The 26,312-nt window shown below is 42.0% G+C and overlaps 1 protein-coding gene across 1 annotated transcript in view; it reads right to left on the reverse strand.

Moving 5' to 3' along the window:
* The window catches only part of LOC139462845 (U3 small nucleolar RNA-associated protein 15 homolog), a 125,570-nt gene that overhangs the window by 98,460 nt on the left and 798 nt on the right, over window positions 1-26,312 (reverse strand). The window contains exons 2-4 of the mRNA XM_071244542.1: window positions 22,161-22,253; window positions 4,986-5,170; window positions 2,631-2,754 (exon numbers count right to left, since the gene is read on the reverse strand). Coding sequence (XP_071100643.1) covers window positions 2,631-2,754; window positions 4,986-5,170; window positions 22,161-22,253 — 402 coding nt within the window. The remainder of the gene's footprint in view (window positions 1-2,630; window positions 2,755-4,985; window positions 5,171-22,160; window positions 22,254-26,312) is intronic.

Consider the following 26,312-nt stretch of genomic DNA (forward strand, 5'->3'; position numbering starts at 1 on the left):
GCAATATCATGGTGGGGGACACCAGAAATGGATTTCACACATTGTATGTAGTTATGCTAGTAAGTACATTGATTTTCAAAAAGTGCAAAAACAAAAAGTGGAAAAAAAGGATGGGTGGGCATCCCCTGCACCCCCTTCTGGATCCCAATTAAGTGCTCTAAAACCCTTACCCTAACCCTGTACTTACAAAGTTTAGTCATAACAGCTTGGTAAGAGTAACACATGACATTTTTCCTGTAATAACCAAATTACCATTAAGCCCCCTAATGCGATTTCTTGTCTAAATTTGCCCGAATAAAAAAGAAGTTTAAGTTAACCCAGAAAGTTAAAGACTGGTGAAAACTATCTTCATCATATCTGACAATCAATGTGCCAAAACTGAATTCAAATGACCTGTACAAAAAGCCACTTGTCATGTCAAGTTTGATGTTTGCATGTCATTAAGTCAACATTTCCAGACAGATTTCACCTGGAACAATGGTCAATGGAGGTAATGGTTAATCCTCCTGCAAGAGGACAGGTGAATATTGAAATGTGATCTCGTACATTTCGCCCTCCCTGCCACTTGGCTTGTACATTTCAGCCTCTTCCAGCCATATCATTTGTCTTTGCCTATACACCTCCATGACAGGTCTGTGTTGTAGATGTTGTTAAAGGGTGAAACAACATTTCTCCATCTCTAGCCCCCTATGATAGTGGGAAATGTTTAGAATAGTGAGCATCAGCTAACTGTAACAGAATGAGGGCAAAGCGGAACCCATCACAAAAAACATGCCAAAATCTTGCTGTGTTAGAATTTATCATGTCACATTGTGAAAGAGAATCTGGGAACTCAAGGAACAAATTGTCAAACTAAATCTCCAATTTCTTCCACCATCATAGTCGGCAGAAGCAATTGACACTGCTTAAGGCCCAGGCATGAAAAATATTCCGCCATTCCTTTCTTCAATTCTTATATTTCCATTTCCTGCTCACATCCCCCATTTCAGGGGGGATTAATCCACAACACCTCAAGTCTGCCCCCTTTGTCAACACCAAGGAATTCCAGATAATGAATTTCAAAACTTTGATAGTGATAATCTCTCTGCTCCACTAATAATATACAGTGATCTAGCTGGTCAACCTAAGCTAGGAAGTGTGCTCTGACAGTGAGAATTTTCAATGTTTCATTTCTATACTCACTGACAAAAGAAACATGAATACCATACATGTTGGTTAATATATGAAGAATTACTCATATTCAAGAGATATAAGATTGGTTCAATCCACAAATAAACATACTGGTATGTTGTGTGAATCAACGCTGATGAACGCATCACATGTGACGTCATAGATCCATGACTTGAGATTCACCATTTTTGTCGGTAGGATTAGCGTGTAAAGTTTGGAAATCACTTGCAGCATATCGTGATAAGAATAAAGAACACTATGCCTATTGTTAGTTTTGTCCTTAAGTGGTACACAATGGAAACTTCTCTTAACGTACATACTTCTCTATCTGTGTCTATGGTTCTCGTTTCTTTTGGCGGTGAGTATATTACAAATACTTACAATTACTTTTGTCAAGCCAGGTGTTGATACCCTCTATATATTCTAATACATTCTGTCATTTGAGGGAGTTTTCACAAATGACATACTTTATAAATAGTGTATCAATGTGTTACAAAGTAAAAAACAGTGTGTCACACGACTGTGGGTCACACACAGATTGTGTTACGGTACACAGCTGTAGGTCACACACAATTTGTGTCACACAGCAGTAGGTCACAAACAGATCGTGTCACACAGCTGTAGGTCACACACAGAATGTGTTACTCAGCTGTAGGTCACACACAGATTGTGCCACACAGCAGTAGGTCACAAACAGATCGTGTCACACAGCTGTAGGTCACACACAGATTGTGTTACGGTACACAGCTGTGGGTCACACACAGATTGTGTCACACAGCAGTACGTCACAAACAGATCGTGTCACACAGCTGTAGGTCACACACAGATTGTGTTACGGTACACAGCTGTGGGTCACACACAGATTGTGTCACACAGCAGTACGTCACAAACAGATCGTGTCACACAGCTGAAGGTCACACACAGATTGTGTTACGGAACACAGCTGTAGGTCACACACAGCTGTAGGTCACACACAGATTGTGTCACACAGCTGTAGGTCACACACAGACTATGTCACACAGCTGTAGGTCACACACAGATTGTGTCACACAGTAGTAGGTCACACACAGACTATGTCACACAGCTGTGGGTCACACACAGATTGTGTCACAGAGCTGTAGGTCACACACAGATTGTGTCACACAGCTGTAGGTCACACACAGATTGTGTTACACAGCAGTAGGTCACACAGACTGTGTCACACAGCAGCAGGTCACACAGATTGTGTCACACAACTGTAGGTCACACAGATTGTCACACAGCTGCAAGTCACACAGATTGAATCACACAGCTGTAGGTCACTCACAGACCTTATCACTCAGTTGTAGGTCACAGATTATGTCACATCACTGAATCTTAGCCTGAAACAAATGAGGCAAATCCTGCTCTTGGATTTACCAGACCTGTTGTCCTGCCACTCCACACACATCCCACTAACATGCACCTTAGTGTCTACAAACCTCATGCTCATCATAAATCATCAGAGGCTTCTCGCTTGGGACGTCCCAGACTCGGACTGAGCGGTCATTTGAGCCGGACATGACTCTCACCCGATCTTGCAGGAACCTGGTGACATTCACCGGGCTGAAATCACAATGTGACAACACATGCAGTACAGCAAAACAACACATGGTACTGGGGACACAACACATACAGCAAAACAACACATGGTACTGGGGGCACAACACATACAGCAAAACAACACATGGTCCTGGGGGCACAACACATACAGCAAAACAACACATGGTACTGGGGGTACAACACATACAGCAAAACAACACATGGTACTGGGGGCACAACACATACAGCAAAACAACACATGGTACTGGGGGTACAACACATACAGCAAAACAACACATGGTCCTGGGGGCACAACACATACAGCAAAACAACACATGGTACTGGGGACACAACACATACAGCAAAACAACACATGGTACTGGGGGTACAACACATACAGCAAAACAACACATGGTACTGGGGGCACAACACATACAGCAAAACAACACATGGTACTGGGGGCACAACACATACAGCAAAACAACACATGGTACTGGGGGCACAACACATACAGCAAAACAACACATGGTACTGGGGGCACAACACATACAGCAAAACAACACATGGTACTGGGGACACAACACATACAGCAAAACAACACATGGTACTGGGGGCACAACACATACAGCAAAACAACACATGGTACTGGGGGCACAACACATACAGCAAAACAACACATGGTACTGGGGACACAACACATACAGCAAAACAACACATGGTACTTGGGACACAACACATACAGCAAAAGTCAACACTTAAAGAGCACAATCAAAAGTAACCATGGAAGTAGGTATTATAATGATTGATACACATCATGTATCTCTTGAAATCTCCCTACTCTTAGAAACTTAAAAACTCGCCCGTTCCATGACTCCATGTCACATGACCTCATTTTTCATGATTCATTCATCACAGCATCATATATCCACCCAACTCACCCATCCTGTTCCCTGACCTCAACTCTTATATCCACCCAACTTACCCATCCTGTTTCCTGACCTCAACTCTTATATCCACCCAACTCACCCATCCTGTTCCATGATCTTAACTGTTATATCAACCAACTCATCCATCCTGTTCCCTTACCTCAACTGTTATATCCACCCAACTCACCCATCCTGTTCCCTGACCTCAACTGTTACATCCACCCAACTCACCCATCCTGTTTCATGACCTCAACTCTTATATCCACCCAACTCACCCATCCTGTTTCCTGACCTCAACTGTTACATCCAACTAACTCATCCATCTTGTTCCCTGACCTCAACTGTTCTATTCACCCAACTCACCCATCCTGTTCCCTGACCTCAACTGTTATATCCACCCAACTCACCCATCCAGTTCCCTGACCTCAACTGTTATATCCACCCAACTCACCCATCCTGTTTCATGACCTCAACTCTTATATCCACCCAACTCAACCATCCAGTTCCCTGACCTCAACTGTTATATCCAACTAACTCACCCATTCTGTTCCCTTACCTCAACTCTTATATCCAACCAACTCACCCATCTTGTTCCCTGACCTCAACTCTTATATCCACCCAACTTACCCATCCAATCCCTGACCTCAACTGTTCTATTCACCCAACTCACCCATCCTGTTTCATGACCTCAACTCTTATATCCACCCAACTCACCCATCCTGTTCCCTGACCTCAACTGTTATATCCACCCAACTCACCCATCCTGTTTCATGACCTCAACTCTTATATCCACCCAACTCACCCATCCTGTTCCCTGACTTCAACTGTTATATCCAACTAACTCACCCATCTTGTTCCCTGACCTCAACTCTTATATCCACCCAACTTACCCATCCAATCCCTGACCTCAACTGTTCTATTCACCCAACTCACCCATCCTGTTTCATGACCTCAACTCTTATATCCACCCAACTCACCCATCCTGTTCCCTGACCTCAACTGTTATATCCACCCAACTCACCCATCCTGTTTCATGACCTCAACTCTTATATCCACCCAACTCACCCATCCTGTTCCCTGACTTCAACTGTTATATCCAACTAACTCACCCATCTTGTTCCCTGACCTCAACTGTTCTATTCACCCAACTCACCCATCCTGTTCCCTGACCTCAACTCTTATATCCACCCAACTCACCCATCCTGTTCCCTGACCTCAAATGTTATATCCACCCAACTCACCCATCCTGTTCCCTGACCTCAACTGTTATATCCACCCAACTCACCCATCTTGTTTCCTGACCTCAACTCTTATATCCACCCAACTCACCCATCGTGTCCTTTGAAAACTCTGAGCATAGATCCACTGCTCGTGTCGAACAGTTTAACTTGGGCTTCATCACTTCCAGCAACAAGGAGGCGACCGTCATCCCTAAATGATCCACAATGTGCCACTTCACGGAACCGATTCAGTGTCCGAGTGATCTGATTGGTCTGTGAGCTGTAGATTTGTACCTGGAGGACACCAATAAGGACACATTAATCAGTTGGACAATGGATAGTCAGGACTACTTTCCTTGCTCCTCCCCGTTGCAACTTGGTTGTCTGGGAAGAATCAACAGCAGAAACAAATACACAGATATACAGATGCTGGAAGACATAACAGGAGAAATGCCATCAGGAACAGATTCCAGTTCATGGACAATAGACACACTATCTACATCCATGAACAGACAAGAAATTATTAGTTATTGATAATGGCTGCACATATATGTGAACAGCCTCCACAGATCATTAGCTGGCATCATCATTGACCAGCTGACACTTAATACCCTGATGTGGCATAAAGTAACATTCACTCACTAGCTCGGTAGTTGTCAGACACCAGATGCCATTACTTTTCTGAGGCTACAAGTCTACAGACACAAGACAACAGTACTTTTCTGAGGGCTACAAGTCTACAGACACAAGACAACAGTACTTGTCTGAGGGCTACAAGTCTACAGACACAAGACAACAGTACTTGTCTGAGGGCTACAAGTCTACAGACACAAGACAACAGTACTTGTCTGAGGGCTACAGTCTACAGACACAAGACAACAGTACTTATCTGAGGGCTACAAGTCTACAGACACAAGACAATAGTACTTGTCTGAGGGCTACAAGTCTACAGACACAACAGACACCACAACTTATCTGAGGGCTACAAGTCTACAGACACATGAGACACCACTACTTATCCGAGGGCTACAAGTCTACAGACACATGAGACACCACTACTTATCCGAGGGCTACAAGTCTACAGACACAAGACACCACTACTTATCTGAGGGCTACAAGTCTACAGACACAAGACAACAGTACTTGTCTGAGGGCTACAAGTCTACAGACACAACAGACACCACTACTTATCTGAGGGCTACAAGTCTACAGACACAACAGACACCACTACTTATCCGAGGGCTACAAGTCTACAGACACAACAGACACCACTACTTATCTGAGGGCTACAAGTCTACAGACACAACAGACACCACTACTTATCCGAGGGCTACAAGTCTACAGACACAACAGACACCACTACTTATCCGAGGGCTACAAGTCTACAGACACAACAGACACCACTACTTATCCGAGGGCTACAAGTCTACAGACACATGAGACACCACTACTTATCCGAGGGCTACAAGTCTACAGACACATGAGACACCAGTACTTGTCTGAGGATACAAGTCTACAGACACAAGACACCACTACTTATCTGAGGGCTACAAGTCTACAGACACAAGCCACTATTACTTTTCTGAGGGCTACAAGTCTACAGACACAACAGACACAAAAGACAGACATCACGAGTTGTCTGAGGGCCAAGGCATACAGAGCCCACACAAATTTGATCAGCATAAATGAATGCCCGGCATACCATTAATAATTGAAAATGTATCACTTAATCTACTTAATGCACCATCATACTTGCTTATTACCGAACAACCGAAATGATATATAACAATCAAAATGATATATAACAATCAAATCATATCACAGCTTCACAGCCCAAGTTCCTTAGAAGTTGCTGTAATTTTACAAGAAATTAGCTTGCACAATATCATTGTAAAATGATCTGCTGAATAATTCAAAAATGATAACCATTCTGACAACTTGGAACTTGATTGTGCAGATCTGGCTGACAAGAAATGTCATCCTGTGAACTCACAACGACGCTCACTCAACTATTCAATTAAACAAATTGAATGAAATTGCATAAAAAAATAATTACCGAATCATTAGACTTGTGAACCTGAAAATACGATTTCACATCAATTCTCTTGACGGATACAACTTCTCCTAATCCCAAGTCGAAATCAACCAAGAGATGGTCTCGCCATCATTTATTCATGACCCAATGAAATAAATTTCATTGTGTGAATGAAAACTCAGTTTCATTGCTTCTGCAGATCAACAGTGTGTGGAGCTTTACTGTTTTATCTACCATGACCCCGTGCAGGTCATCCCGAGCGTCACTAAGACACCCTCGTTACAAAAGCTTTCACTCAATAATCTTTATAATACGCTGAAGCTGCAGAACGGCAAATTATTTATGTCATGTCATACTAATGCCCTTATTACACATGGGATTAATAAAGCGAGAAATTACAGACATGGGTGTCTTCGGGTACTTAGAGAAATGTAATTATGACTAACTCCATGTAAAGAATGACTGAATGTGTTTTGGAAAGGATAAACAAAAACTATTTTATGACTGAGATATACAAATGTATCTCTGTTGGGATCAATACCGGCACAACAATCACCTGGTCTCATCTGTGTTGTCGCACTCTGCGTGTCGTCTGCATCAAAGAAGTTTTAATCACTAATTACACACTCAAGGCAGACATGGGTGACTGAGCGCCAGACGCAAATGCTTGAATAGGCAAATAAAATAACTTGGGAAGAAAGTTTTCAGTTGGGTAAAGGTAAATCAAGTTACAAATGCGTAATTTTTTAAGAACTTCAGATCGTAACATTGTAGCTTTGGTAGATCATTCAGTGTAAAACCGTGGCTACATCATTCAGTCTTAAAATGGGTTAGTGTTAAATTGGGTGTATCATATGGTGTTATCATGGGTTGATTGTGTTATGGGTAGATTATATGGTGTTATTATGGGTAGATCATATGGTGTTATGGGTTGATGGTGTTATGGTTAGATCATGGTGTTATCATGGGTAGATCATATGGTGTTATAATGGGTAGATCATATGGTGCTATCATGGGTAGATCATATGGTGTTATCATGGGTAGATCATTTGATGTTATCATGGGAATATTATTGGTGCTATCATGGTTGGATCATTTGGTGATATCATGGGGAGATCATTTTGTGCAATCATGAGAAGATCATTTGGTGCTATCATGGGAAGATCATTGGGCGCTATCATGGGAAGATCATTTGGAGCAATCATGGGGAGATCACATGTAGGATCATTTGGTGCTATCATGGGGAGATCATATGGTGTTATCATGGATAGATACTTTGGTGCTATCATGGGTAGATCACTTGGTGCAATCATGGGAAGATCATTTGGCGCTATCATGGGAAGATCATTTGGAGCATTCATTGGGGGATGATATGTAGGATCATTTGGTGCTATCATGGGAAGATCATTTGGCGCTATCACTGGAAGATCATTTGGTGCAATCATGGGAGATCATTTGGTGCTATCATGGGAAGATCATATGGTGCTATCATGGGAAGATCATTTTGTGCTATCATGGGGAGATCATTTGGTGCTACCATGGGAAGATCATTTGGCGCTATCATGGGTAGATCATTTGGTGCTATCATGGTAGGATCATTTAGCGCTATCATGGGAAGATCATTTGGTGCTATCATGGGAAGATCATCTGGCGCTATCATGGGAAGATCATTTGGTGCAATCATGGGGAGATCATTTGGTGCTATCATGGTAGGACTATTTGGCGCTATCATAGGAAGATCATTTGGTGCTATCATGGGAAGATCATTTTGTGCTATCATGAGAAGATCATTTGGTGCTGTCATGGGAAGATCATATGGTGCTATCATGGGAAGATCATTTGGTGCTATCATGGGGAGATCATTCGGTGCTATCACGGGAAGATCATTTGGTGCTATTATGGGAAGATCACTTGGTGCTATCAAGGGTAGATCATTTGGTGCTATCATGGGAAGATCATTTGGTGCTATTATGGGAAGATCATTTGGTGCTATTATGGGAAGATCATTTGGTGCTATCATGGGAAGATCATTTTGTGCTATCATGGGAAGATCATTGAGTACTATCATGGGGAGATCATATGTAGGATCATTTGGTGCTATCATGGGTAGATCATTTGGAGCTATCATGGGAAAATCATCAGGTGCTATCATGGGGAGATCATTTGGTGCAATCATGGGGAGATCATTTGGTGCTATCATGGGAAGATCATTTGGTGCTATCATGGGGAGATCATTTGGTGCAATCATAAGGAGATCATTTGGTGCTATCATGGGAAGATCATTTGGTGCTATCATGGGAAGATCATTTGGTGCTATCATGGGAAGATCACATGTAGGATCATTTGGTGCTATCATGGGGAGGTCATATGGTGTTATCATGGATAGATACTTTGGTGCTATCATGGGTAGACTACTTGGTGCAATCATGGGAAGATCATTTGGCGCTATCATGGGAAGATCATTTGGAGCATTCATTGGGGGATCATATGTAGGATCATTTGGTGCTATCATGGGAAGATCATTTGGCGCTATCATGGGAAGATCATTTGGTGCAATCATGGGGAGATCATTTGGTGCTATCATGGTAGGATCATTTGGCGCTATCATGGGAAGATCATTTGGTGCTATCATGTGAAGATCATCTGGCGCTATCATGGGAAGATCATTTGGTGCACTCATGGGTAGATCATTTGGTGCTATCATGGGGAGATCATTTAGTGCTATCATGGGGAGATCATTTGGTGCTATCATGGGAAGATCATTTGATGCTATTATGGGAAGATCATTTGGTGCTATCATGGGAAGATCATTTGGTGCTATCATGGGAAGATCATTTGGTACTATCATGGGAAGATCATTTGGTGCTATCATGGGGAGATCATATGTAGGATCATTTGGCGCTATCATGGGTAGATCATTTGGCGCTATCATGGGAAGATCATCAGGTGCTATCATGGGAAGATCATTTGGCGCTTTCATGGGGAGATCATTTGGTGCAATCACGGGGAGATCATTTGGTGCTATCATGGGAAGATCATTTGGTGCTATCATGGGAAGATCATTTGGTGCTATCATGGGAAGATCATTTGGCGCTATCATGGGGAGATCATTTTGTGCAATCATGGGGAGATCATTTGGCGCTACCAAGGGAAGATACTTTGGTGCTATCATGGGAAGATACTTTGGTGCTATCATGGGAAGATCATTTGGTGCTATCATGGGAAGATCATTTTGCGCTATCATTTGGCGCTATCATGGGAAGATCATTTGGTGCTATCATGGGAAGATCATTTAGTGCTACCATGGGGAGATCATTTGGTGCTATCATGGGAAGATCATTTAGTGCTATCACGAGGAGATCATTTTGTGCTATCATGGGAAGATCATTTGGCGCTATCATGGGTAGATCATGTGGTGTTATCATGGATAGATACTTTGGTGCTATCATGGGAAGATCATTTGGTGCTGTCATGGGTAGATCATTTGGTGCAATCATTGGGAGATCATTTGGTGCTATTATGGGAAGATCATTTGGTGCTATCATGGCTAGATCAATTGGTGCAATCATGGGGAGATCATTTTGCGCTATCATGGAGAGATCATTTGGCGCTACCAAGGGAAGATACTTTGGTGCTATTATGGGTAAATCATTTGGTGCTATCATGGCTAGATCATTTGGTGCAATCATGGGGAGATCATTTGGCGCTATCATGGGGAGATCATTTGCTGCTACCAAGGGAAGATACTTTGGTGCTATCATGGGAAGATACTTTAGTGCTATCATGGATAGATCATTTGGTGCTATCATGGGGAGATCATTTGGTGCTATCATGGGGAGATCATTTGGTGCTACCAAGGGAAGATACTTTGGTGCTATCATGGGAAGATCATTTGGTGCAATCATGGGGAGATCATTTGGTGCTATCATGGGGAGATCATTTGGTGCAATCATGGGGAGATCATTTGGTGCAATCATGGGAAGATACTTTGGTGCTATTATGGATAGATAATTTGGTGCAATCATGGGGAGATCATTTGGCGCTATCATGGGGAGATCATATGGTGCTATCATGAGGAGATCATTTGGCGCTATCATGGCTAGATGATTTGGTGCTATCATGGCTAGATCATTTGGTGTTATCATAGATAGGTTGTTTAACGTTAATTTGGATGGATCATTTGATGTTAACATGTGTACCCATGGGTAAATGTGTCTATATTTACTTTAAAACTTACAGAACAGTAACAATTCAAACCAATGGCGAATCAGCCCTTCTGAAAGATTTTGACGCTGAGGAAAGTAGATTGAAAGATTTCCCTCCAAATGAAGTAGCTACATACATGACTGTGATAGGCAGTGAGGAACAACATGTGTAAACACATGGGTCCGTGTTAACACACAGTCCCCGCCCAACACCATCGCCGAGGCAACATGAAGGGAACAAATCGCTCCAGGATGGAACAGGGATCTACAGATTGCGGCCACCTATCACTGAAAGGAAGCCCCCTCAATTAATCACTCATTATTTACATTCCATGAACCATGCCAGCCACAAGCAAGCTCACCAACATGGAGGCCAACAAACTCCCCTCAGATTAAATATCCCATCTGGCAAACGACCACAAACTTGAATATCTGTAATGTATCGCAGCCAATAGTCCTCATTTTCACCACAAAAAAATGTGTCCCCCTTTTCAGGTTACAAGCAATCAAAGAAAAAGCACCAAGCTGGCACTCCAAGCAATGCCCTCCTCATTTAAATTGGTGTTGTGGAGGAATTATCTGCTGATAGAATCTAAATGGACTGCCAGGTCTTTGGGCCGATAAGGCAGCAAATGATACAAGTTGAGGAATACATCGCCATCAGATAAGACCTTGATAGGAAACTTCTACCTATCTTTACAAGCCTCATTGTTCAAAGCCATTACCATCTGCAGTTCTCAGCAAGGCAACTTCTGCAAACCTGACTGGGGTTTGGCTACCTCATAAAACATTGTCAATTACTTGTGAACATGGCAAACATTGAATAAACTTTCCTGGCCATTGGCCTGGATGTGTGAAGATACCACACTTCTCTCGTTTTCTTTCTCAATAGATTTCAGCAGACTTTGTAGAGACTACCGTAAATTTGGATACCATATACTTCCGGTTTTATCATTCATCTTGACCATTCTGAAACCATGCATAAGAGTGAGCTTTGAAAGATAAAGCCTACAGATTAAATATATATCAGTTCAGAAGTATTATTATACACATGTACTCTATTGCAATCTTTCACCTTACCCCATTCATACTATCATATAACCCCATCACTGAATAAGGTTGGCAGATCCTGCAGTATCTTCAATAGCATTTATTCATGGAAAATAGGATTCATTTTTGTTGCTATATTGTGTATGGTTGCTTTCGTTATTTTTAAGCAGTAAATACTTGTCTACATTAGATTACTGAACAAAATACTTGTACACATAAGATTGTTGTACAAAATACTTGTACACATTAGATTGTTGTACAAAATATGTGTACACATAAGATTGTTGTACAAAATACTTGTACACATTAGATTGTTGTACAAAATACTTGTACACATAAGATTGCTGTACAAAACACTTGTACACATTAGATTGTTGTACAAAATACTTGTACACATAAGATTGTTGTACAAAATACTTGTACACATTAGATTGTTGTATAAAATATGTGTACACATAAGATTGTTGTATAAAATATGTGTACACATTAGATTGTTGTATAAAATATGTGTACACATTAGATTGTTGTATAAAATACTTGTACACATAGGATTGTTGAATATAATACCCTTGAAGATCCGGGGTAGAATAGGCCTTCAGCAACCCATGCTTGCCGTAAAAGATGACTATGCGACCAACGGGATCGGGTGGTCAGACTCGATGACTCGGTTGATGCATGTCATCGATCTCAATTGCGTGGATCGATGGTCATGATGTCAATCACTGGATTGTCTGGTCCAGAGTCGATTATTTACGGACCGCCGTCATATAGCTGGAATATTGCTGAGAGACGTGTAACAACAAACAAATAAACCTATACACATTCTTGTGAAGTTGCTTTCGATGCATCAACATCACCCAGATAACCCTGTTCAATCTTTCAACAATTTGCCTCTTTCAAGTGGGATATATCTGATATTCACCTGAAGGTGAAGAAATGAATGCAGCTAGGCTCAAGTCATCTTTTGACCGGTAAATTATGAAAATTGACAACTGTATTACATTAATGCATTGTTTACATAGTGTACATATTTCTAAAGTATTTATGATTAAGGAACACTACATATGACTAAGAAACATTGAACAGATTTTGAGTTACACTCCAAAAACAAACCCTACACCTATTTTAACTATGTTCAATTTGATATCAAGGAAATCAGAAAAATTACTAATAAGCAAAATGTACCAGTTCATGTCTAGACTGACATCTGTGCAAAGTTTGATCAAAAATATTGAAGGGTCTTTGATCTATGCCCTGGATACAAAATATAATAGACTATTTACTATTTTCATTCCCACTTTGTGACACGGGTCAAGCCTGATAAAATGTTTTGTTTATGGCTTATTGAGGAAAGTAATTTGTAAATCAAGAACATCGATAAGCATGGCCTTATCAGAGGCTTTGAAAATTGACAACATGTGAAGGACAGACGAACACTGTATTCAGTTTTTCCATTGGACGAGTGTATGAGCAACACATTTTGACGTTCATACGTTTTCCACGAGACTGAATTCTTGAAATGACGTAAACGCTGACGGACTACTTCCACATCCTGGAGGTAGGTAACCCTAGGAATTCTCTAGCATGAATAAATACAGAAGAATTGTTTCAGCTCATTTCGACACTTAAATCCTGAACTCATTGTTTTTGCATACATTAGAAAAGAACTGATATGTTTTATGACCCCATGCAACCTAACCTAGGAAGAGTGCTCTGACAGTGTGAATTTTCAATGTTTCATTTCTATACTAACGGACAAAAAAAATGTGAATACCATACATGTTGGTTAATATATGAAGAATTAGTCATATTCTAGAGATATTAGATTGGTGTGATTCACAAAAAAACATACTGTTATGTTTCATGAACTGATACCGATGAACGCATCACATGTGACGTCACATGACTCGAGGAGGGTCATTTGACTCATGCAGGATTAGCGCGAATGTTTGGAATTCATGTGCAGCATACCGTGATAAGAATAAAGACACTATGGTAACACTTGACTGACTGTTAATTTTGTCATTAAGTAGTACACATTGGAAGCATCTCTTCTTTACATACATTCTCCTCAAAATGTTTCTACGGTTCTAGTTTCTGTTGGCGGGGAGTATATATTAAAATATGCAACTTTCTGGAAATGGATCATGTGTCTACAATTCACACAGCATACAAACAGATCCGAGAAGATCCGGGGTAGAATAGTTCTTCAGCAACCCATGCTTTCCTTAAAAGATAACTATGCTTATTGTGAGGGGCGACTAATGATATTAGGTGGTCAGGCTCGCTGACTTGGTTGATGCATGTCATCATATCCCAATTGTGGATTGATGCTCATGATGTCAATCACTAGATTTCTGGTCCAGAGTTGATTATTTACTGACCTCTGTCATATAGCTGGAATATAGCTGAGTGCGGCGTTAAACAACAAACAAACAAACAAAACCATTCACACAACACAGAGAAGTTCAGTGAGCTTACTGAAAACTTCTTCAGACGATTAAATTATTAAATTTCCTTCCAAGCCATCAACCATAAAGTATTATTTCCTTACTGTCTTAGATAAAGCTATATAATATATTATAAGTAAGACACAGGGATTCCAATAAATGGCAGGAAATACACCGTTAAAAGACTGAAAATACATTCCCATATAAATGATATCTGTGGAAATTTCAAACAGGTGGATTCTGATGCAATGAACAACATTAGATATGGTGATTACATACATACCCACTAATTAATCGCCCGTCTACCTGCGCTGGCAGTGCGCAGAGTCATTGAATTCAGTGTCTGGAGCCAGATGCCACCTATCATCTGATCACAGGAAGATACTTCCCTGCCAGATTCAATCACCAATGCAGGGCTTGCTATCATTTTTATCAAAGAGAAGGAGCAAATTAATTTTGCTTTTTCCATAATTTCAAACATCATTGAAAGCAATGATGATCCAGTTTCGCATGTTCGTAATTTCCGTGATTTTATAGATTATGGCAGGGAGATACTATAAATTTCCAAGAATATCCCAGAAAAACATTTTATACGAAGCAGACTTTGGTGAAAACGATATGAAAATATGCCGTGTATACACAGGCTATGTTGATGTGCCATTTTGTGATATTTCGACTTGCGAAAGTCTACAAGCATATCCTCATCTAGAACAAATTCAAGGGTAAAAAACACGTTTATATGTTCATGCCGGATCATAACATGAGATGTAGAACGCTATAAAACAACATAGCTAGTGAATAAATGTGACTGTTGGCATATGGAAAAGTGTAATTTGCTTATAAGTCGCTGGAGATTGTAATACAGATACGCTACGCTTTTGGAAGGTAAACATTAGGCAGACAGGCATCAACACATATTTTTTCATGGCTGCCAGAAAAAGATATAGTTTACATACAATATATGTGCTTACAATATTTGGACAGCAGAGATTTTCACTGACAAAAACTCAACACAAACTACATTCAGATTAAACTCAAGATGCTCATCATGGCTTTCCCCATTACAACACAACATATTTTCATGTTCTGGTGACGCCATGTATTGCATGGTGTTATTAATGTGCCAGCATTTCTCGTGATTTTTTGCATAAAAAAAACAAACCAAACACAACTATCACATCTAACGAACACAATTGTTTGACGATTATGCTTTTGTGGAGATGGCATCCCCACCGTTTCCTTGTCTACATCAACAATGGATCCTACTGCATGTTCTCAGCGTCAGTCCCTGGAACCGGTTGTGTTAACTAATGGTCCTGTTTGACAGGCTAAGTGAGGAAAGCAGGGTACTTACCACATTCAAGCCCACTTTTTAAACTTGTGTGGCTTGTCCCAGTTACGCTTCTATGTACAGCAGTTACAAAACACAGTAACTACTTGCTTTAACGATCCTACCAGGACCAGCCATAAAACCAACAATACTGCAATAAGCACATTCTTCATGCATATATTCAACACCCAAAAGGTGTGTTCATGAAATGCAAAATTCAACAGCATACCTGAATTGTACGATGCTCAATGTTTAGAACTAAATCCTACCTAACCCATACTTCAAGGTGCATATTAGAAAATTTGGCAAATTAATTTTGATATATATGTCATGCTGCCAAGTACCAACCATTGTGTAAACCCTTCTTTGTTTCTTGTTTAGTGCCACACTCATCAATATTCCAGCTATATGACAGCGGTCTGTAAATAATCGAGCCTGGACCAGACCATGTGCATCAATTCACCTAATTGGGATACAATGACATGCATCAACCTAGTCACTGAGTCTGACCACCCCATCCCATCAGTCGCCTCTTACAACAAGCATAGTCACCTCTTACGGAGAAGCATGGGTTACTGAGGACCAATTCTACCCCAGATCTTCACAGGTCTCATCACATGCAGAAATACAGAGTTATGAGTCAAATGATTTAGTTATTATGGCTGCCGCATATTACAGACCTAGTAAAAAGTAATTCAAAATGGCCATCAGTATCTCAATAATGTCAAATCAAATCCCCTGAACAACTGAAATCTTGGATTGATAGTGTGAGCATTGAATTACACTACTGGGGACAATGACACACAAACCAAAGTTACTACTAAGATCTTATTTTCTGAAGTGATCACCATATTTCCCTCTTCAGCAGCAAATAACACCACCCTATCTACATGCTAATCCTAATTGAAGTCCAACAGGAGTACTTCAAGGCAAACTAGAACTGTGTTACATCCAGAAACAGAAGCTACCACTTTTGACCGTGATAGAAACATTTTTGTCTGCTAGTCCTTTTAAAGATAACATTACAAATACTTAAAATGGTGTCTACTACTCCTTTATGTGATACTTAACCATTGGGCGCATCATTGCTGAGTTTATGCACACACTTATTCTATGGCAGAAAACTGATTCAGAAAAGCTAAAGAACCCTAGATGTAATTAGGCCTTGGGTAATTCTTGGAGAGAACTCTTTAGTTCCGACTACATATTCCCAAAATGTATGTTCCACAATAACCTTAACAGTTAGACCATACCCTTAAGGAGGACATGTACAAAGTGTCACCAGTCGACCTGTCAGTGTTGTGGAAGTGACCTTCACCTTCATAGGTCATGGACAAAGTGTCACCAGTCGACCTGTCAGTATTGTGGATGTGACCTTCACCTTCATAGGTCATGGACAAAGTGTCACCAGTCGACCTGTCAGTATTGTGGAAGTGGCCTTCACCTTCATAGGTCATGGACAAAGTGTCACCAGTCTACCTGTAAGTATTGTTGAAGTGACCTTCACCTTCATAGGTCATGGACAAAGTGTCACCAGTCTACCTGTCAGTATTGTGGAAGTGACCTTCACCTTCATAGGTCAAGGACAAAGTGTCACCAGTCTACCTGTCAGTATTGTGGAAGTGACCTTCACCTTCATATGTCATGGACCAGTCAAACTGTCATTGTGGAAGTGACATTCACCCACACAGACCCTACGTGTGTTTGTTTGTGTTATTTAATGCACCACTCAGCAATATTCCAGGTTCTCTTAAAGAGAGTGAGTTGGGTTTCATGCCAACAGTATTCAAGTTACATCAAAGCCTGTCAGCTTAACATAGGAGAAAAGCATGTTTGATGTACATCTCAGACTTAAACCACTTTGGAGAAATCCACGAGCACAGGTATGGTGCTGACAAACCTAGAAACGTAATTGGGGTGAACTTGGATTTGAACCCACAATCGTAGGTTTTTTGCATACCCAAGGGAAGCAACTCTGCATAGCGACTTGCAGTGCCTTAGAAGACCGGGCCAAGCGTGGCCCCTGTTTTCTTAAAACACAACTACTTTATGAAATAAATCTATACTGCCAATGACCTTAAACAAAGGGCAATGAAAAAATCCTACCATTTTAAAGTTACACCAAATGTACAAATTTCATCAACACTTTACATAAATTCAAAATCTAATAAGACTTAAAATAATACGATAAAAAAGAATTCCCCAAAGAAATTAAGAAGACAGCAAATGTGCCATCCCAAGTGTGTATTCAATGTAACAACAAAAGTTACTCATTAATGTGATGACTGATTTCCAGCACTTCAACAAACAGAAACACAGAATTACAGAACCACGACATTCAAAGCATTTGGCACTGTAGCTCACCTCACTATTTGGAGTGAGTGAATCAGGGAGTTATGTCTTATATCAAGGTCAAAATGTTAAATATTGCAAAATACGGAAAATATGTATCGAGTTCTACTTCCAACTAAACATATACCAAATTTCAGAACTTTATTAACAAACATGACCATATGAAAAATCACATTTCAACCTCTTGGACAAAATGGTGGAAACAAGCATGTGAAGATTCAGTTTTGCTGGTCAAGTGGTTTCTGAGGAGATGATGTTTACCATTACCAGGAATGTGAGCAGGTTTTCTGGAAAGAAGAGGAAATGTCTAGGAGGGGTATGGGGGAAATTTTTTAAACACCTGATTGCATTTTAAGCAAGTTTGTGCAGTTTTGCCAACATTTACACCAAGAAATGTAATAAGTCAATGGCAAAAGTCAAGAAGTCAAATAAACAAAAATGGCGGATGCAGTAAAATTTCTGTCCCAAGCGTGCAATGTCTGACCCTTTCCCCATGTTGAATAATATTGAAAAAAAAAATTCACCTTGTACTTACTTACCTTTTGGTGAAAAAAAAACAAAACTCCATTGAAAACATAAGACATTAATACAACATATATCCCAGTGTTATAGGTTTTCGGATGCTGAAGAAACATTTATAGTTTTCTCGCTAATCACATGAACAACTGTAAAATATCTCATTCATATATAAGCTAAAAGACAAGCCATCACCTGAGTATTTACAATTTCTGATGCCATACCCCACCTTACAGTGCAAGTATTCGTGATAGAAAACGTATGATGTCCAAAAACCAATGATGCTGAAAGCTCTGACCGAAAATAGGACAATCATATATCACAAAATGTGTTGTAATTAGCGTTTCAAGTTCACAACTAAAAATAGTCTCTACGAACATGTGTCTACAGCTAGCTTTCCCATTTGAACGTGCTCTGAAATATTTGTCAAGCTTCTAAGACTTGACGTAAATGTGTGTATCATGATACATATTGTATCGTAACCTATGTATCGGGATACACATTGTATCGTGACCTTGCTGTATCGTTTCACCCCTATGTCAGGCATACACGTCAGAACAGAAGCTCATGAACTTCAACAAATCCTTGTTGACTCAAACTTTCAGGTGAGCTAAAACTGCATGTGTCTACTTACTGAATGTCCTTCACATTTTCATATTAACAGTGACTTTGACCTAATACGACAGTCACTCAGAGAGGATAATCTAATGAGACTAAAGTACAGCTAGGTCAGTATGAGGTCGCTCAACCAGCTCTGGATTCCCAGCAGGTGACATCACAGACATCAGCCATTATCCAGTGTCTCATGGCGACCATGCTTGTCATAAGAGGCGACTAATGGGATCGGGTGGTCAGACTCGCTGACTTGGTTGATGCATGTCATTGTATCCCAATGGCGTGGATCGATGCTCAAGTTGTACACCACTGGATTGTCTGGTCCGGACTCGATTATGTACAGACCGCGGTCATATAGCTGGAATATTGCTGAGTGCTGTGTTAAACAACAAACAAACAATGTCTCATATCTCAATGCTTCTACTAGTCCGGAATATTGCTGATTTAAAAGTGCGAGCCCACTGTGATACCATGTGACACTTTAAGATGAATGCCCCACTCAGACACAGTATACAGACTCAACTGACTAGCCAGACAGGGTAACAACAAGTATTATCTTCACTCTTCCACTCTCTGGGCGGACTCTCTACCACTAGACCACAGAGGTGGTGTCCAGGCGGACGCTCTATCACTAGACCACGAAGGTGGTGTCCGGGCCGACACTCTACCACTAGACCATGAAGGTTGTGTCCGGGCGGAGTCTCTACCACTAGACCATGAAGGTGGTGTCCGGGCGGACACTCTACCACTAGACCATGAAGGTGGTGTCCGAGTGGACACTCTACCACTAGACCATGAAGGTGGTGTCCGGGCGGATACTCTACCACTAGACCACGGAGATGGTGTCCGGGCGGACACTCTACCACTAGACCACGAAGATGGTGTCCGGCCGGACACTCTCCCACTAGACCATGAAGGTAGTTTCCGGGCGGACACTCTACCACAAGACCATGAAGGTGGTGTCCGGGTGGATACTCTACCAGTAGACAATGAAGGTGTGTGTCCGAGCGGACACTCTACCACTAGACCACGGAGGTGGTGTCCGGGCGGACTCTCTACCACTAGACCACAGAGGTGGTGTCTGGGCAGACACTCTACCACTAGACCACGGAGGTGGTGTCCGGGAGGACTCTCTACCACTAGACCACGGAGGTGGTGTCTGGGCGGACACTCTACCACTAGACCATCAAGGTGGTGTCCGGGCGGACGCTCTAACCACTAGACCATGGAGGTGGTGACATGGGGGACGCTCTACCACTAGACTACAGAAGCAGTGTCCAGGGGGACACTCTACCACCAAACCATGGAGGCTGTCTCCGGGCACACGCTCTACGGAGGTGGTGACAAGGCGGACGCTCTACCACTAGACTACAGAAGCAGTGTCCAGGGGGACACTCTACCACCAAACCACGGAGGCTGTCTCCGGGCACACACTCTACGGAGGTGGTGACAAGGCGGACGCTCTACCACTAGACCAAGGAAGCAGCAATCTCATTAAAATCAGACCTTAGTTCTCACTACTGCTAAACAAAGATCTGAAGACATCCCATTAGGGGTCACGTCAGACCGACCTTTCATCCGACCAATCAGTGCGTTGCTTTCCAGATTATGAAAGTGGCAGTCTGAATGTGATTTCTAATCATGCAATCTCGAGAACTTTAACATGGGGTATTCCGAACGATAGTTACGGGTTTAACGACTGAATCCTTACAATCTAGACCATCTATTAGCCATTCCAGAATGTTTTTTTGTTCAATTTCAAATTTGTAATCGAGAATTTGTCAAAATATGTTTCGAAGCGAAGTTGTCAATTTGAAATTTGTACCGTAAAGCACTAGAAAGCTGCCTTCTGATTGGTCATTCCACTGGTCGTTCAAAGATCGTGCAAGATCGGTCTGACATGAGCCGTAATGGAGTGTCCTCAGATCTTTGTTTAGCGGTAGCGAGAACTAAGATCTGATTTTAATGAGAATGAGGAAGCAGTAACTGGGGACACGCTCAACCCACTAGACCACGGTGGTGGTCTCGGGACAGACTGCTCTACCACCAGACCAAGTAAACAGTCTCTGGGCACACACTCTACCCACTAGACCACGGCGGTGGTCTCGGGACAGACTGCTCTACCACCAGACCAAGGAAACAGTATCTGGACACACACTCTACCCACTAGACCACGCTGGCGGTCTCGGGACAGACTGCTCTACCACCAGACCAAGGAAACGGTATCTGGGCACACACTCTACCCACTAGACCACGCTGGCGGTCTCGGGACAGACTGCTCTACCACCAGACCAAGGAAATGGTCTCTGGGCACACACTCTACCCACTAGACCACGGTGGTGGTCTCGGGACAGACTGCTCTACCACCAGACCAAGGAAACAGTCTCTGGGCACACACTCTACCCACTAGACCACGGTGGCGGTCTCGGGACAGACTGCTCTACCGCCAGACCAAGGAAACGGTCTCTGGGCACACACTCTACCCACTAGACCACAGAGGTGGTCTCTATGCACATGCTCTTCCACTAAACCAGGGAGGCAGTCAATGGGAGGAGGCTCTACCCACTTGACCATGGAGGTGGTATCCGGGCAGGCGCTCTTTCACTAGACCAAGGAGGCAGTCTCCGGGCGGAGTCTCTACCACTAGACCACAGAGGTGGTCCTAGAAGTAGGAACGTATCACTGTAGGAGGCAAGTTTTGTGACAGCAAAGTCAGTGATGGCAAACTCACCCGTGTAGAGTTGGTGACAGCGTAGTTGTAAGGCTCCGTGGGGCTGAAGTCGATGTCTGTGATGGCACCATATTCCTTCTTGGTAATTGGAACCTAAACACAGTACCAGTCACAATAAAAGCATCCACAATGACACCACATTAACAAGAGATTTATTATCATGAAAACTCTCTGCCAGAGGGTTTGTAACATTTCCTGATTAGCAGGGCCCAATTAGTATATTTTATTAGCCTGTGCTATGTTATACCTGTACATTAAACATTAGATACTGATAAAACCACAATTTCTATCATATACTCACCGCCAAAAGAAACGTGAATACCATATATGTTGGTTAATATTTGAAAACTTACTCATATTCAGGAAATATTAGATTGGTTGACTGCAGATCAGATGCTCCTAGACACATCACAAGTGACATCATACAGCCATGCACAATTTGTCTTGTACAGGATTAACGTGTAAAGTTTGAAAATCACATGCAGCATATCATAAGAATAAGACACTCTGTGGTAACACTTGGCTAATTGTTACTTTGTCATTAATTGGTACACATGGTAACATCTCTTATCGTACATACTTCTCTATATATTTCTATGGTTCCCGGTTCTTTTGGCGGAGAGCATATATGAAATAGAGGAGCTTCCTTTTCTAAAAAACCTTAAAGTAAAGAATTTCCACCATCTTTCAATACCAGCACTTTTTTTTTCATCTACCACTGGTCCTAAATATAAAGAAAGATCAAACCTAATGTTTTCATATGCCCCTCTTCACCCACCTGAATAAATATCACATTAAAAAATAAACACACCAAAAAATGTGTAATGGCCTATGAGGGGGTTGGAAGGTTACTGACTAGGACTAGGATGAGTCCAAATTTACTACCCGGGTACCTGAACCCCTATCACCTACCCCTAACCAAACCCCCTATCACCCACCCCTACCCAAACCCCCTATCACTCACCCCTACCCAAACCCCCTATCACCCACCCCTACCCAAACCCCCTATCACCCGACCCTACCCAAACCCCTAATAACCCGACCCTACCCAAACCCCCTATCACCCGACCCTACCCAAACCCCCTATCACCCGACCCTACCAAAACCCCTAATAACCCGACCCTACCCAAACCCCCTATCACCCGACCCTACCCAAACCCCCTTTCACCCGACCCTACCCAAACCCCCTATCACCCGACCCTACCCAAACCCCCTATCACCCGACCCTACCCAAACCCCCTATCACCCACCCCTACCCAAACCCCCTATCACCCACCCCTACCCAAACCCCCTATCACCCGACCCTACCCAAACCCCCTATCACCCGACCCTACCCAAACCCCCTATCACCCGACCCTACCCAAACCCCCTATCACCCACCCCTACCCAAACCCCCTATCACCCGACCCTACCCAAACCCCCTATCACCCGACCCTACCCAAACCCCCTATCACCCGACCCTACCCAAACCCCCTATCACCCGACCCTACCCAAACCCCCTATCACCCGACCCTACCCAAACCCCCTATTACGCGACCCTATCCAAACCCCCTATCACCACACCCTACCCAAACCCCCTATTACCCGACCCTATCCAAACCCCCTATCACCACACCCTATCCAAACCCCCTATCACCCGACCCTATCCAAACCCCCTATCACCCGACCCTACCCAAACCCCCTATCACCCGACCCTACCAGGATACCCACCGTAGGTCTCAAAAGATGAGTATAAAATGTTTGATTGGGAATAGTTTGGCCATAGCCCTGGAAAATGTATTTAGATGTACAAATATAAGTTAAAATATCTGGCCATGCATATAGATACACGTGTAAAACGATTTGGTCATTCATACACTGAAGTTGACAGAAGTTTTAATCTTTATTCAATCATATAAAAGTCAGAAGGAATGAATACATAGTCAGAAGGAAATGCGAACATAAGTGACTTGTAGTTTCACCATGGAGTTCCAGTTAAAATTTTTTATTAAACAATATATCACATGACTAACCACGGGTCCCGGTAGTCCTGTGGGTACCCAGGTCCTACTCAGTACCCACCCGACCCTGGTACTTGTCCCAGCCCTAATACTGACCCATTGCTAAAAGGGTGGATGACTGTGTTAACTGTATTTAATGCCACTAATGTCAATATGTTAACAATCATGCTGTTGAACGTGTAGGATTCTACACTGCGGTCAGCAATATCACAGCTAGGGATACTAAGAATCGATAATGGGTATTCTAAGTGAAAGGCATACACTATGACCACCCTGTTGTTGTGGGATTGAGCAACAAACAAACAAAATGTTCCACAAAAAACTGTTCAGAATTCATAAGACATTGTTTATCTTAATTTGTTCAGTGCTGACATATCATATGAAAGTACTGGAAAGTGGAATGTTTGTTTATTGTTTGTTTGTTTATGGTTTAATGCCTCACTCAGCAATATTCCAGCTATATGACAGCAATCTGTACATAATCGAGTCTGGACCAGACAATCCAGTAATTGACATGAGCATTGATGAATTGGGATACGATGACATGCATCAACCAAGTCAGCAAGTCTGTCCACCTGATCCCGCTAGTCGCCTCTTACGACAAGCATAGTCACCTTTTATGGCAAGCATGGGTTGCTGAAGACCTATTCTACTCCGGATCTCCACGGGTCGGAAGGTGGGATGCCATGATGGAACTGCCCAACAGCTTCAGAACAATTTGACATAAGGAATCTTGTGTTTTAATGGGTAACTCGTTAGTGATAAAAAAAAAAAATCAATATCAATTTTAACTCCCATCAGAAAACAGAATTTTTTTAGTGGTCAATTCTTTCATTAAGGGCAACTAAACATACTGAACCTGACTGAACTGTAATCAGGTATGCTTCAGTAAAGGTTACTAGTTTACAAAGCTTGAGGTAAATGTATTATTGATTTATATATGCTGTCAGTAAGTCAGCCTCCTTGACAAAACTATGGACACACTCCCATGATACAATTGCAATGTACAATCTAAATAATTTCACACAATAACTTTTAACAGAACTTCTTATGGGGGTGAGTGAGTATGGTTATACACCGCCATAAGCAATATTGCAGCACACCCAAAATGGGCTTCACACATTGTACCCATGTCGGGAATCAAACCCGGGACTTTGGCGTGACGAGCCAACGCTTTAACCACTAGGCTAACCTACCATCCATCTTATGGGGGGTTAAGTGAGTTGGGATAAATTCCCACTCCCCCATAAGAAGTGCTGTCGAAAGTTATTTTGTGGAAATATTAATATGACGCAGATCTCAGATATTTCTCACTTTGATGAAAACCCATGAGGACGGGTATGGTGTTGACAAACCTAGAAACATAATCAAGAGACACAGCAAAATTGCGGTGCCTGAGACGACTGAGCCATCCATGCCACTACACCACTTTGAGTGAGTGAGTGAGTATAGTTTTACGCCGCTTTTAGCAATATTCCAGCAATATCACGGCGGGGAACACCAGAATTGGGCTTCATTCATTGTACCCATGTCAGAAATTGAACCCGGGACTTTGGCATGATGAGCAAATGCATTAACCACTAGGCTACCCAACCGTCCCTACACCACTTAGAACATCATTTCAGTCATATACTGGCAGATCAGTATAACATGGAAGAATGACCAAAAATATGCAGGTGGTAGACACCTAACATAACATTCCCATTCAGATATATTGATTACAGACAAAGAATGTTAACTTGTTTTAATCTGTGGATCCTAGACTATCTAAGGCATACAACTCTTTCTGGAGACACCTTGGCCACCCATGCAATTACAGAGCGCATCTGGCAACACACTAGCAATGTGCACTTGAGGAGAATTTCAAATAAAAATAGTTTTAACCCACAGTTTTAGAAACAATATTTTTTAATTGTCTTAGCTCTGCAACTCATAATGTTCAGCTAGTCCATTAATGATCCAGGAATTTGCTCAAGACGCCTAAATATTCTTGTCAAAGGGATCATGCACTATACCGACCATGTTTACATTTCAAATAAATGAATTAATGGTTAGCCTTAACATAACAGTGCTGGTGAGTTCAGGACAGTGTGTTGACTGTGTAATTTCAAAACACTTATTATCCATTAAGTTTTTCAAAACACTACATCTA

This window comes from Haliotis cracherodii, unplaced genomic scaffold (genome assembly GCF_022045235.1).
Source record: "Haliotis cracherodii isolate W230 unplaced genomic scaffold, xgHalCrac1.p SCAF_1, whole genome shotgun sequence".
NCBI lineage: Eukaryota > Metazoa > Mollusca > Gastropoda > Lepetellida > Haliotidae > Haliotis > Haliotis cracherodii.